The 15,196-nt window shown below is 42.2% G+C and overlaps 1 protein-coding gene across 1 annotated transcript; it reads left to right on the top strand.

Annotated features, from left to right (window-relative positions):
• The first annotated feature begins 1,001 nt into the window (after positions 1–1,001).
• Tmem35a (transmembrane protein 35A) lies at positions 1,002–13,257 on the top strand. Its single transcript, XM_051142173.1, has 2 exons — positions 1,002–1,264; positions 12,491–13,257. Exons 1-2 carry the CDS (start codon positions 1,145–1,147, stop codon positions 12,872–12,874), a joined length of 504 nt encoding a protein of 167 aa, XP_050998130.1. The 5' UTR covers positions 1,002–1,144; the 3' UTR covers positions 12,875–13,257.
• The last annotated feature ends 1,939 nt before the right edge of the window (positions 13,258–15,196 follow it).

The raw sequence follows: 15,196 nt of genomic DNA on the forward strand, positions 1-15,196 counted from the left end.
GATATATTTCAGGAAAGTCTTTATGGAGGAGGTGACATTGATGCCAAGGTTGAATGCTAATGAAGAGTAAGGAGAAGGAAAAGGAGTAATTAAAAGGTTGGGTGGTAGGAAGGCTCTGGTAGGGTGGGGCAGTGAGTGGATAGGTAAAGGATGGCACTGGACAGTGGGACCTATTGAAAGAGAAATCTTTGGGAGACAACATCAAAATGAAAAAGGGTCATGGATGGAGGAGTATCATAGCAGGCACTCTACAATCCGAGCTAGATCTCCAACCCCATGTGAAAAATTTAAATACTAAATTGAAAACCTAGGGGTTATTTGCTGAACAATGGGAACTATAACATGGTTTTTGAGGAAGTAGAAGATAAAGCCTTCTTTGGTTACTGTCAATCTTGAGAACTTCATGGATTTGCAATTTTTCTCTTTTCCTGTGTGTGTGTGTGTGTGTGTGTGTGTGTGTGTGTGTGTGTGTGTGTGTGTGTGTGAGTGAGTGATTTTTCTCAGAGGGCTCTTGGTAAGTAGCCCAGGGTGGCCTTGAACTATCGATGTAGCGCAGACTCATCCAGAACTCACCTGCCTCCTGCCCCATCACCAGATTAGTGGGATTCCAGGCTTGAGCCAGCAGTTGGGGCTTGCAATTTTGTCCTTGAGTGCCAGCACCTTCAGACAGGAAAAACTTCCTGGGGACTGATGGTTTGACAGAAGGAAAAGATGAGGTTCGAAAGGAGGAGTGAATAACTGAAGAGTACGTGTGATGGGGATTAAAGGTGCATCTGGTGAAATAGTGAAAGGACATGTTTCTAAACTCCTCATTCCTGGGGCTGAACTTGAGGCATAAATTACTTTCTTTGCACTTAGGAATTGGAAGTTCCCGTCTCAGTTCAGGGCTTCTTTTAACTTCTCCACGGTCCTTTAAGCAGGGAGGTGCAAGCGTAGGGCATTAGGACCCAGCGATTGTTGTAGTGAGAGTGGTTGAATCTCGATCTCTCAATTTTTCTCTCCAGCTCCCTCCTCTCCCTTTGTCATTCTCTCTGCCTGCTGCCTCCGCAGCGTGCCTCCAGCTCTCTCTTTGCTAACTGCCTGCGCCTTGACAGTCCGGCTGCGCAAAGCAGAAAGATTAGTTGGGACCTGCCTTGGCGACTCCATGGCATCCCCACGAACCGTAACTATTGTGGCCCTCTCAGTGGCCCTGGGACTCTTCTTTGTTTTCATGGGGACTATCAAGTTGACCCCCAGGCTCAGCAAGGATGCCTACAGTGAGATGGTAAGTGATGTAAAGGAGCAATGAGGAGCGCACCCCCCATGGGATTGAGACTACCTCTGCTCCTTTCTCTGCTCCAGTGCCTTTCCCTTAACCTCTCCCCCAACCCCGGACCCTCCCTTCTCCCTAACAACTTTGCAGCTCCAAAGGAATAGCTGGACGAGAGCTATTTCATTGTGGGCTATGCTGGGACCAACTGTTTTGGTGCCACTGCATGCCAGTTGGGGGAGGGGCTGCCCAGCGAGGACCCCCCAATTTCAAGTCAAGCAGGAGACTGAGACCTGCGTAGCACCTGTCATTGGCGGCGAGCCCGTCTGTCTTCCCAGCACACACCCAAAGTCCCAGTCGCAACCTGTCTGCAAGTCTGAGTCCTTTTCTCTAAGCTAAGAGTTTAGCGAGCCAGAGTTTATATATTTTAGGGAGGAACAAAGGGGAATGAGAGGAAGAGCTGGGGGGTGGGGTGGGGAGCCGGGTTCCTAAAGCTAGCAGTTTGTAGAGGCTTGGCTAGGTGTTCCCGTGCAAAGCTGACAGTATTCCTTTAGGCACCCAGTACGAGCTGAAGAGCTGAATCTTGGAGACAAAGCTGTCTTGCCCCAAATAAAGGTCATTGAGCATCTTCTGCTTCTGTCCCTTCCCGAGAGAGAGAGAGAGAGAGAGAGAGAGAGAGAGAGAGAGAGAGAGAGAGAGAGAGAGAGAGAGAAGGGGGAGATGTTTTGTTTTATCTTGTCTCGTGTGTAGGCTAATCTACAAAATCTATCAAGTCTATACTCTCTGGTCAAAACCGTCTGTAATCCCCCACCATGCCTCCAGTGGCTGCCCAGAGCCAGGCCCTCTGCAGGTTCCCTCTCTGCAGAGTTAGAATGCCCGAAGGTGACTGGCCAAAACAGCTCTGCAAACTGGGGGCTGGGCTGCCTTCTCCAGTTGGGTACCATGAAGACTTAGGTAGTGGAGTACTAGGAGATAGCAAGAGATGTTTCCAGCTCTTTCGGTCTCCTCCCTCCGCCCCTATCACTTTGCCTATTCAATTCCCCCGCCCGCTTCAAGAAGCCTTTGCCAGAGCGCCAGTAATGGGAGCAAGCACATAACTGGGCTCTCAAGGTCAAGATGGAAATGAGCTTAGGGGAGGAATAGAAGAGAGAAATGAGGCAAGAGGATCTTCCCTTTAGGGCTGAGGCAGGAAGGCATAGCCTCACACATTGCGAGGGCTTAATCCTCTCCTAGAGCCCACTGCAGAGCCTGCCAGGGCCCCTCAACCTGAGCTGCAAATGGACGAAGTCTGGCAAATTATAGATGTTCGGAGAATACTTGCACACAGCTCCAGCTTGAGCTGTCTGTGTCTTCCTTACTCTGGGGTGGGGGAGGGTGATTTAGGTCTAGCCCCAGTGGCAAATCCTAATATGAGCCTCCTCATCTCCCCTCCTCTCAGTATGTTAGGCCAGATGGAATTGAAAGCAGGTCAAAATAAGTAGCCAAGGCTGCCTACATTGGGGAAGGGGGTAGGGTGAGGTAGCAGAAAGCCACCAAAGGGCTTAAAGAGGTTGGAGTACAGGGAAGGGATGGAGGGGAAATGCTTTTATGCTTTTGTCTTGGTTGGACCGGTTTGGTGTTTGATTTTAAATACATGAATGTACTCTTGCTTCACTTTTCGTAAGTGCCATTTATTTATACATTGGTGCGTGTGCACCAGAGGTATTTTAAGCTTTCCCTTTCTTTAGAACATAGCTTTCTGCACTATGCTTCCTGCACTCTGAACCTTGCCCTGCTGCTTTAAAGCATCCCCCAAGCTGCACCCTAAGTACAGTGTTAGGCTCTGCAGGCAATTTAACTAAGATGGAGTCACCACTGGGAAGCTTCCTACCAGCTTGGCAGGAGCTCATGAAGAGTACTAGCCACAAATGGGTTTAGAGTGAGCTTCTTCCTAGGGAGTGGAGCTGTCTATTGCAGCCTAATGAAAGCAGGGGAAAACAAGCCTAAAGATCTCCTGGCATATACGGAAAAATATTTCAATTGCTGTACTCCAACAGAGCAGTAGGGAACAAGTATGTGTGTGTGTGTGTGTGTGTGTGTGTGTGTGTGTGTGTGTGTGTGTGTGCGTGCGCGCGCTCTTCTGTGTTTCTGCACTACAAGGCTTTTGGAGAGGTGCAAATACTATCTAACTGGAAGGTAGATGTCGCAGCGGTGTGAACCTTATAGAACATTTCCAAACTGCTCTTTCCCAGGGTCTCTTCCTACACTGAGTGTTAGGCTGTGGCTGGTGATGGCTTCTGACATAGGATCCACAGCATAGTGCCCAGGCTTGTCCCAGCTTTAATCTTGAGCTCACATGAAAGAGAGGTAGTATTCAGTTCTTGAGCAAAACGTGCTCAGTATATGTTGTGGACAGCACTCCGAATGCTAACACAGGAGACTTAAAAGTTCCAGGTTAGCCTGGGGTACGTCACAAGACCCTGTCTCCAAAAGCATGTATATGTATGTATTATGTATTTGTGGGATGAATGGATGAATGAATGAGTCATTTGTAGCATTGCCTCGTCACCATCCTTCAGTCTTCTCTGGTTTATTCTTGATTATGCAGTTCATGAGCTATTTCTTGTTTCTGAGAGGGGGCCAATAGCCCTTCAGAATACCAAACTTAGGGCAGATGGAATGATTATCTAGACTTTTCTAATTCTTGTTTTTGGAATGATTTCTTTGCATTAGTGGAGTTAGTCATATATTGACTGTAGTGGTATTTCTCATAAGACTTTAAAGTGGTGGTGGTGTAGTTATTATATTATTTATTTAGAACATCTCTGGGAGGTAGATTCATCTTATTAGACCTTTCCATTTTGCTAATGGATAATTGGAACACTCCAGGTTTAATGATTTATCTAATATCATAGAGAAGGCTACCATTAGAGAAGAGGTTGGAAACAATGTGGTAAGAAGTCACTGAATTTTTTGGCTGATAGAATCTACAACTGACTCTTTAAAATACCTTACATATTCTTCTTCCTTTTTTTTTTTTTTTTTTTTTGGTATGAGTTCTATTCCCCAGTCTATATTATGGGAGTTCATTGCTAAGACAATTTTTCAAATTTAGATTTTGCATTTCTTTTTTGTCTATTTTTATTTCTATTTTAAAGCCATTATATGTTAGTTGTGTGGTACACACTTTAATCTCAGCATTTAAGAGACAGAGGTAGATGAATCTCTGTGTTTGAAGCCAGGCTGGGCTACATAGTAAGTTCCAGGACAGCTATGGCTACATAGAGAGACCCTGTATCAATAAACAAGCAAATAGATAGACAGCCAGATAGATCAGAGCTATTATTTTATCTTAGATAGTATTCACTGTATGAAGAATAACTTGAGAAAGTGCTAAAAACCGTACAAAAGACTATGGAACTTTTCTTTTGGCTCTATTGGAAAATACAGTAAATATTAGTAGTCTTTTAAAGAGTTCAGGGTTTGGGTCCATACAAGCTAGAGTTAGAATTCTGGCCCGCTTGGCATCTCACTTTCCTTATTTGTAACATGGGAATAAGAATTGCTACCTCAATGGGTTGAAGACATCAACTGAGACAGCATTTTTAGAATGTCTGGTACATGCTTGCTACAGTAGCTGTTCAGAGAAACGCTTTGGGTGAGATGATGGTGATAATTGATTCTATTTTATGCAATGGTTTTTTGAACTAATTTAAATGGTCATTTAAGGGGCTAGAATCAAGTGCACAGAAGAACAAAATGTACTTTCATGTGCCCTTGTGAGCAGACCTTTATGCAATCAGATAATATTGAAGAATCCACTTGCTGCTGGGTAATGCAGTGACTCTCCTACAAAATTAACATATGCATTTCTGAATAATCCATTTGGTATGTGTTGTCTCATACCTCCCCCAGATTAAGGAAGTGTTATTATATAGTCTTCTATATCCCAAGTGAATCCTGTGTGATCAGAGACGCCTTTGACTGAATGCTTCATTAGTTCACTTGAATTGTGAGACAATGCTTACAGATGCTGTCAAGCAGTTTCCTGTGCAGTGACTGGGGATATATGGGTGGCTAACTTGCATGAAATTTGTATTCAGCTTTTTGTAGTGGTAGCTCTATCCAGGAGACCTCATATGTATTAGTAAGAAAACACCCAAACCCTGTCACAAAGAAGCCAAAGGATTCGGACCCTGGGGACCAGGAGGCAGGTCTCTGATTCGTTGCATCCTCTCATATTAAAGATTTGTTGATTCTATCAATTAGGTTATCTGTAGTTAGTTAAATGCTCCCCTGTTTGTGTCACCCTAGTGAGACATTCCCAACGTGTTTGTGCTGTTTATTTAATGTCCATAGCTATCTTTTACGCTTCCAATCAGCACGGTTAATTGCTTCCAAACTAGGTAATAGGGTAGTAATTCACCAATGTAGACTTCTTGGACGTGGTGCAGTATATCTATTCCCTTAGAGAGAAAATAGACCCTGAGATGTGATGTGATTTGCTTAGTTCACAGTTAGCCTCACACGCTGAACTATACACATCACATCAAAGCTGTAACTGGGATCAGTTTGGCCAACATCTGACTTTGTTTCAGGGTGGTTTTGGCTTAGCATTAGAAGACAGATTCACCTGTTCTAAGAAGCAATATAGTCAGGATCCCCTTTGCTTAATAGGATAGGGTTTGTTAGAGTCCTCTTTAGGTAGGTATTAATAACAATGGAAAGTGGAATCACTGAAAAGCTACTTACTATTCATATGAATAGTTAGCAATTAGATGTGATGAGGTTTTTTTTATTGCATTCAGATAATGCTCTATGATTCACAGGTGGCTTTTTTTCCTACAAAAATTCATGAAAATCAAACGTGAGTCAGCAAATTTTGCAGCACTTGAGTAGGTTTTATGTGGTCTAAGATAGTAACTAGGCTGAGCCTTTCAGGCAAAATATATTTTTGTCAGTGCACTCTTCCACTTTCATATAATTTTCCCTGAGAATTTTATTGGAGTGTAACACACACACACACACACTGCATAATCGTGCAGTTCCAGAACATTTCAGAATATTATCATGTTAGCATGTACCCATTAGAAGCAAATGACTAGCAAACACTCTGGTATGTGCTATGTCCTTTTCAGTTATTGCCCTCCCAAGGGTAATTTTACTGTCCTGATTTCTAACAATGTAAGATAGTTTTATCTGTTATCTTGACTTTAAAGAAATCTATTATACAGTCTATTAGCCCCTTCTTTTCTTTCTTTCAACGAATTGGCATAAGTGAACTAAAGAGCATCAAACTACCCTCTGTTCCTGTTTTATCTTGTTAGCTGTCTTAGGTTAGTTATTATTGTGATCAAAGATGAATATTGCTGGACATTTTTGATCTTGGTGTTGAAGTTTAACGTCACTAATGTGAGATCATGGCCCTGGAGTGTTAGGAAGAATAAATGAAAAAGGAGGAGAAGGGATAAAGAAAAGCTCCATGTACTTTTGACTCCTTTTTGAATCATGTGTTCTCATATCACAAGGATGGACCTGCTTGATTCATCAATAGTATTAAATTGACTACTGTGGCTTACAAAAGTAAAGAGTTCTAATTGTGTGGTTCACATAAACGTGTGTGTGTGTGTGTGTGTGTGTGTGTGTGTGTGTGTGTGTGTGTTACTCTCAGTTGAAGCTATGGTACTGTGAACCTTTGACTAAATTTCCAAAATACTCATACTCATCTAATTTATCTATTTCCTTTTGGTTTTTCCGAGACAGGGTTTCCTCTATGTATCCTTGGCTGTCCTGGACTCACTTTGTATAGACCAGGCTGGCCTTGAACTTCCAGAGATCCACCTGCCTCTGCCTCCCCAAGTGCTGGGATTACAGGCATGCGCCACCGCGCCTGGCCTCATCTAATTTATCAAAGGGGAAACTGAGGCGATATGATACCTGTAATTTTATTCAAGCAACAAAACAAATACATGCCCAAGGACACTGCTGCATGACTGCCTTTGAAGAGTTTTGAAACATTTGGCTAAACATTTCTGTTTCCCATTCTTTGCTCTTTCAAGGAAACTATGGCTCAGGGTCTGTTTCATTTGAATGAAAAAAGAAAATGAAGTCAGACATAAAAAAGTAAATTATGACAGCTTTTTGGGAAAGTGAGTCAGTCTTTACACTTCCTTAAAACCATTAATGCCTTTAGAGAACTAGTTACTACAGATTCAAGACATGTGACCATTCTATTGTTAGAAGTGAGGTGGCCCACACCAAACATTAATAGAGGAGCTGGCAATGGGACGAGTCTTTGAATGTCTGTCTTCTGTTCTACAGCCGAAAGAAAACAAGGCTTCCTATAATGTCAATATCCATCCTATCTTTAATGCATCATACAGTCTGCATTTGGAGATTTGATAAAATGCCTTACATGCATTCAGTTTTCTCTTGAGAAAGAAGAGGAAAGAAAGGCTACAAGGGTTCAGTGATGGAACATTTACCTAGCTGTGGGTGGATTGATTCCCAGGGCTGAAAATAAGGTGTCTTCTGCATATGGCTACAGAGACAGGAGGAGGGCTACTGACAGATTCCACAATAGTATAGATAAGAATCTATTCTTGAATGTTAAGTGAATGGAGCTAGGGGTGGGGAAGCTGGAGATGCTACTTAATGCATATCTGGAAGTTTTAGGACCTGAAGAGACTGCAGGCAGGATCTCTGAGAAACTTACCTTGTCCCCTTTGTGCATTCCTCAGAAGTTCAAACTTTAGGATTTAGGATTTAGGAATTTCTTCTTGAAAAACTTGGTGCTGTTAATTAGGAACTATCCTCTTGAAAATGAACAGAGTAGGCTTTGTGACTTACTCTAGTGATCCTAGCATTATGAAGGTACAAACATAAGGATCAGGAGTTCAAAGGCATTCTTAGCTACTTATGGAGGCCAGCCTGGGTTACAGGGAATGAGAGAGAGAGAGAGAGAGAGAGAGAGAGAGAGAGAGAGAGAGAGAGAGAGAGAGAGAGAGAGAGAGAGAGAGAGAGATCTTATAGCCAGGTACAGCAGAAGCCTGTGATCCCAGCTAAGACAGGAGGATCAGGAGTACAAGACCATCCTTAGCTACATATTGAGGCTCCATGACACTGTCTTGAAAAGACATGGAGAGGGCTGGAGAGATGGTTCAGCCATTAAAGTCTAGACTCATAAGCAAAATATAAGAAATGGGGAGAAAATGGTCCTCTTAAGTGTTAAAGAAGCCTCTTGCATCTGGAGTTCTTTCCCTAACACTCCTCTACTGCTATCACCAGGATAAAGAGGCAAGTAGTGTGCATGCAAGCTAACAGTGAGAGGCTTCGCAGCAGCATCTCTACTCTTGAGTTGAGTTCTGATCCATGTGGCTTTGGTTTCTTTTTTCTTTTCTTTCTTTCTTTCTTTCTTTATTTATTTATTTAAGTATACAGTGTTTCGCCTGCATGTACACCTGCACACCAGAAGAGGGCACCAGATCTCATTACAGATGGTTGTGAGCCACCATGTGGTTTCTGGGAATTTAATTCAGGACCTTTGGAGGAGCAGGCAGTGCTCTTAACCTCTGAGCCATCTCTCCAGCTTTGGTTTCTTTGAGCCTAGAGCTTTGTGTACCTGACAAATCTCTCTTTCAGTTTCACTCCAAAAACAAAAACAAAACAAACAAAAACCCTGCGGTAACCTAAGGTGAGAAGAGAGGGAGAACTATGAATAACACACATTTTTCCACATGTGAAGTGGAATGGAGTGAAAATTTAAATATAGGCACAGGGCTGGAAAGAGTTAGGTGTGGCCAGGTTGTACAAAGTCAAAGCCTGCCTATATTTTAAACTTTGATATTTTGTTCATTGTGGACAGTACTGTGCTCTGTTTTTGGCATCTTCTTATATTTTTTACATAAGGTAAGTAGCTTTACTTTCTTTGACTTAGTACTCACCCTGTTTTTGAAGCCAAGACTCAGAGAAGTCAAATAATTTTCTCATGGATATCAGATTGGAAATCTGGAAGAGCTGGAATTTGAAGCCAAGCAGATTTGACTCTAAACTTATGCATTTGAAACCGGAAACCTTGCCGAGTGGTGGTGGTGCACGCCTTTAATCCCAGCACTTGGGAAGCAGAGGAAGGCAGGTCTCTGTGACTTCGAGGCCAGCCTGGACTACAGAGCGAGTTCCAGGACAGCCAAGGCTACATAGAGAAACCCTGTCTCAAAACACCAAAAGAAAACGTAAACCTTCTATTGGTCTTTTAACGGTGTCCATAGAGGATTTTCTTGAACGACTCACAGTAAGTAATCCATGAACTATAGGTGCCTTCATTTGCACAGTAGATGGAGAGCTGTCTCAATATTTTCCCCCAAACTTAGAGAGTATGAATACTACTCCAAGGGCCAGATGCTTCTAAGAGGTCACATTGGCTTTCTGCCTGATCCTTATAATATATACTGTCCCTCAGTATTCCTAGGGGATGGCTTCAGGACACATGCTTCCCTCTTTCCAGAGAATACCCAAATCCTTCCATGCTCAAGTCTCACTTATAATGACCTAGTATTTACATTATTTATGTACATATTCCCATCTAGATTACTTACAATGCCCAATAAACATAATGCTATGGTAAGGAATAGTTGAAAAAAAAGTCTAATAGGTATGCAGATTTAACTTTTCTTCAGTCTGCAGTTGGCTGATGCCTCATCTGTAGAAATTGAGATCTGACTTTAGTAGTTTTTGCCTCTGACATCTCTGTCTCTGTCTCTCTCTCTCTCTCCTCCCTTCCTCACGCCCCCCCCTCCCCTGCACCTTTGGTTTTTGTGAGACAAGGATTCTCTGTGTGACAGAGCCCTGAATGTCCTGGAACTCACTCTGTAGACCAGGCTGGCCTTGAACTCACAGAGATCTACCTGCCTGTGCCTCCAGGGTGCTGGGATTAAAGGCGTGCACCACCATGCCTGGCCCCACTAGTCTCTGCTTACAGTTCAAAGTTTTCTTGAGCCATAAAGGAGAATGGAATTATGTCATTTTCTTTCTTTTTTTTTTTTTTTAGATAGGATTTTGTAATCCTAGTCTGGCCTCAAACTCATTAAGTAGCAGAAGACAACCTTGACCATTACATCCTCCTACCTCTTCCTCCCAAGCTAGGATTAACAGGTGTATGTTAACATGCCCAATTCACGTAGTGTTTGCAACACATTTGTCTACTATATGCTTTAAGACCTTTCTCTCTATCCAGTTTCTTCCATTTGCCATGACCTTCTTTTAAAACTCCATGCCCACTGTCACCATCTGAGGAGATCTGATGATACGCCTCTGGTATATACAATGCATTATTGCATGCAAAATTCAACATTTTATCACACGTACACATCTCTGTATTTACCCTTTCCCTTTTAAATTTCAAACTTCAAGAATGTAAGGCCTTTTGAACGTTTCATATTTGCATTCGGAATACTTAGTCTAGCATATGGAAAGACTAAATATTGAGTCAGTGAATGGAGCCAGGGTTTGTTTGTTCTTTGAGACTGGGGTCTCATGTGTAGCATACTGGCCTCCATCTCTCCCTATAGCTGAGGATGACCTTCAGCTTCGGATTCTCTCGCTTTTCCCACCAGAGTTCTGGGCTTCTAGGCAAGTGCCAACATGTCTGACTCATGTAGTCTAAGGCCTCATGCATGCTAAGCAAGTACTCTGTCAACTGTAGCCCCATTTTTAAAAAGGCAATCAGAACTTTGGGTAGAAATAAGCATCTGTCTTAAATGCTTGAGGTATACATAATAAATACATCTTTAAAAGAAAATAAATCTTAAGAAGAAGAAGAAGAAGAAGAAGAAGAAGAAGAAGAAGAAGAAGAAGAAGGAGAAGAAGAAGAAAGGTCTAGGCCAACCTGGGCTATATGAGACTCTGTCTCAGAATAGATAAATCAATACAAATACTTGCTTTCAGGGTAAATCTGTTAAAGTAATAAAATAGAATTCGTATTCTACTTTATGTACTCTGTCCACAGACAGGAAGAAAACACTTGTGGAGTGTAGCATATTTTCAGTGAGAAGATGTATTTGCAATTTTATTTGTAAGAAAAAAGATAAAGCAATGCTTGCCCAGAAAAAAAAAAAAAAAAAAAAAAAAAAGGAATTTTGGGTGGATTCTACCCATACATACTCCAACTCTGCTTTAAAAAATAAAATGTACCATACATTCCAATAAAGAAAGACCACATTAGTGAGGTTTTCCCATACTTTTCCTTGAACCTGGGTTTGGACAAAACAGGCAGTAGGAAGTGAGGATATGGATTATATGGACCTGTTTTTTGCTTTGCTGTTATTGTTGTTTTGATTTTTCCAGACAGAGCTTCTCTGTGTAGTTCTGGCTGTCCTGGACTCGCTTTGTAGACCAAGTTGGCCTCAAACTTACAGAAATCCGCTTGCCTCTGCCTTTCTGAGTGCTGAGAGAGGAACCAACTTTTAAAAGTACTATGAAACCAGATTTGCTACATTATTACTTTTGGTGACTGTCTTAGTACATTAAGATTGCCACAACAAAATGTTACAGTCTGGCAGTTTGTGAACAACACAAGTTTATCTGTCACAATTCAGGAGGCTAAATCCAAGGTCAAGGTGCTAGTAGGTTTGGAGGAGCTGAGGGCCTTCTTTGTGGTTTGATGCCTTCTTCTAATAAAAAAAATGTATGAGTGTTTTGTCTGCATGCATGTCTGTGCATCACATATGTACAGTGCTCACAGAAGCCAGAAGATATAGGACCCCTGGAACTAGAGTTAGAAATGGTTAGGAGCTACCATGTGCATGCTGGGAATCCAACTCAGGTTCCCTGTAAGGGTACCCAGTACTCTTTTAGTTATTGTGGTTACTTTCAGACAGTATCTCTAAATTATGCAGTCCTGGTTGTCCTGGAACTTGCTATATGGACCAGGCTGTCCTTGAACTCACAGATCAGTCTGCTTTTGCCCTCTGCCAAGTGCTGAGATTAAAAGCATGTGCCTAACATAAACAGTGCTCTTAACCACCAAGCCATCTCTCCAGGCTCATATTTTTCATGGCTTTTAATCATAGAGGTCCCAAAGAGATTCCCTTCTCTTTTCTTATCCTATTCACAAGGCTTTATGTAGGGGACAGGGTGAACAATGGGATAACTTTGGTTGGTGTGAAAAGGTGATAGAAGGGAAAAAGACCCTTGCTGGTGTGTTCTTCATTCTAATGTTAAACTTGTGGTTAATGCATTAACTTCCTTCTGATGTCCCCACTCTAGAAACGTGCTTACAAGAGCTATGTCCGAGCCCTTCCTCTGCTGAAGAAAATGGGCATCAATTCCATTCTCCTTCGGAAAAGTATTGGTGCTCTTGAAGTGGCCTGTGGCATTGTCATGACCCTGGTACCTGGGCGTCCCAAAGATGTGGCCAACTTCTTCCTGCTCTTGCTGGTGTTGGCCGTGCTTTTCTTCCACCAGCTGGTCGGTGATCCTCTCAAACGCTATGCCCATGCTCTGGTGTTTGGAATCCTGCTCACCTGCCGCCTGCTGATTGCCCGCAAGCCTGAAGACCGCTCTTCTGAGAAGAAGGCCTTGCCTGAGAGTGCAGAAGACCAACCCTCCTTGTATGAGAAGGCCCCACAGGGCAAAGTGAAGGTGTCATAGAAAATTAAAGTGCAGAAAGTGGACCTTCAAGGCAGTTGCCTCCTTGACACCCAAGAAGATATCAGTGTGTGTGTGTGTGTGTGTGTGTGTGTGTGTGTGTGTGTGTGTGATTTTTTTTCATTTGATTTATTTATCTTGGGGGAAAAGAGAAAAATACAATCTGCAAGTTAATTGGCTTGTGTACATTTATACCCTAAAGTGACCTCCCTACATTGACATTTGTGCACCACCTTTAATCACTCTGGGGCAACACTCACATCTTGCTGCATGTACATGTATATGGCTACCATTGAGGTGTATTTGTAAGATGGACTACAGCAAGCATGTGACTGTGAGACTCTGTGTGGAGGAATGTATTTAACCAGTGTGTGAGGGTATACAGGCGAGTGTAGAGAGGGCTCTGATCTTGAACTAATCCTGTACAGCCATCCTTCTGTTTATAAATCGATTCCAGCAAAGGTAGAATAAAAGAACCCTCCTGTAAAAGAGAACTCTGTTCTGGTAGAAAACAAATAACCTATTCCCATGTGGGGCCAGAATCCCTCTCTGGGTTAAGCTGTGAATTTAAACCCACAATTTTAGGAGAAGAAGTTTAAAACTTTTAAGTTTTCAACACTCCATCAAGTTTAATTAAAGCGAGGGATAGATGCAGTCAATAGTCTGATTCTCCAAGCAGATGCAGTAGAGGGAGGTTTCTCCTTGCCTTTGCCTAAGCCCAAACTATCGAGCTCTTTGAAATCCAATAGTAACCCTTTATTAGACAGCTTCCATTTTGGTTTCAAGCCCAGAGCTGCCTCACTTTCACCGTTCTCAGTTATCAGCCTGGAACTGACAGCTTCCCCACTGTTTCCACCAAGAGACCAAGCATTGTTCCTGTTAAAAGTTTCACCGTCCAGCTCTAGTGGTTTTCTGAAACCTACAGTTGAATAGAGAAGTTATCACCACTGTTTATCTGTCGGAAAAGTTCTCTACTATTGGTTCCTCACCGAACTTAGCTAACCTTAATAAAGTGTAAAATACTCCAGCAATGTCTACTTGATGCTTCTTCAGCATCCCAATGGGTGCAGTTTAGCTGGGGGAAGGACATTTGACCTGGGTTATTTGGATTGAGCAGTATAGAAATTTACTTTCATGGTTGCATACTGTTGTTTCTCTTTCTTAAATGTGCTTTGATGGTTTTAATATTGTTGTACCAGGGATGGGAAAGGGGGCAGGGTTGTGTGTGGGAAGAGGACTTCTGTATTTTCTTCAGTGTCATTGTTCTTGGTAATTCGTACCTGTCTTCTTTCGCTCATTCTTTCAAAATAAAGATTTTTGAAATTTGGAGGACATGCTGTTGATGTGGACTGAAAATCTAGAAAGAAAAAAATTCCTATAGCCAAGGAACTCAGATTATTCTGTCTGTGTGAATTTTTAGAGGTGTTTGTTGTTGTTATTTGTTTGTTTTAAGACAGAGTCTCACTGTGTAGCTTAAACTGGTCTCAAAGTCGAGATTCTCTTGCTTTAGATCACAAATACCTGGCCCAGGCACATGCTTTCTCGCTTTCGCTCTCTCTCTCTCTCTCTCTCTGAAATAAGGTCTCACTATGTAGCACTGGCTGGCCTGGAACTCAGAGAGACCCACCTACCTCTGCCTTCTGAGTGCTTGGTAAAAGGTATGTGCCACCACACCTAGCTTTTGGCTCTTAACTAAGCAAGTGTGCCAACATTCAAGCAAGCAAACAAACGTCCAGATGAAGAAAGAGAAGAAGGATCTAATGGTTTTAGTATACGAATGAGTCAGCTCCCTTGTCATCCTTTTCCATTTCTTCATGCTTTTTTGATGTTACCATGTAAGAGGGAAAGCCTTAGAGTCATGATCCTAATACCATCTCCAGCGTTAGTAGGGTCTTTATTGAGTGGGTCTAAGGAAAGGATGAAAAATTATCTCAGGAAAAACCAAGGGCCCATTAAATAAATATGAAGCAGTGTCTCTCACTATGATGTATCCACAAAGTGACAAGTTGCACTGCTACAGATTTGTCATGTTAAGTATGTTATTTCATCACTTAGGGTACCATCATCTGTGAACAGGAAGGTGAAGCCTTCAATTCTGTCCAGTTTGCACTTCTTTGAGTCTATTAAATCATTAAAAGCATGAAAAACGGCTCAATAAAAACTTCAATTTTACTAAAGAGCAGCTATCAGAAAAAATGGACAGTCTCAATTTTTATGCATGAGTAAATGAATTTGTCAAACTACTCTGAAACTACCATGCTAAACATGGTAGTCATTTCTGCTGTAGTCTCTCTCAAATTCTTCATCTTAATCCTTGATTATTTG

The sequence above is a fragment of the Acomys russatus genome, chromosome X (assembly GCF_903995435.1).
Source record: "Acomys russatus chromosome X, mAcoRus1.1, whole genome shotgun sequence".
In the NCBI taxonomy this organism is placed as follows: Eukaryota; Metazoa; Chordata; class Mammalia; order Rodentia; family Muridae; genus Acomys; species Acomys russatus.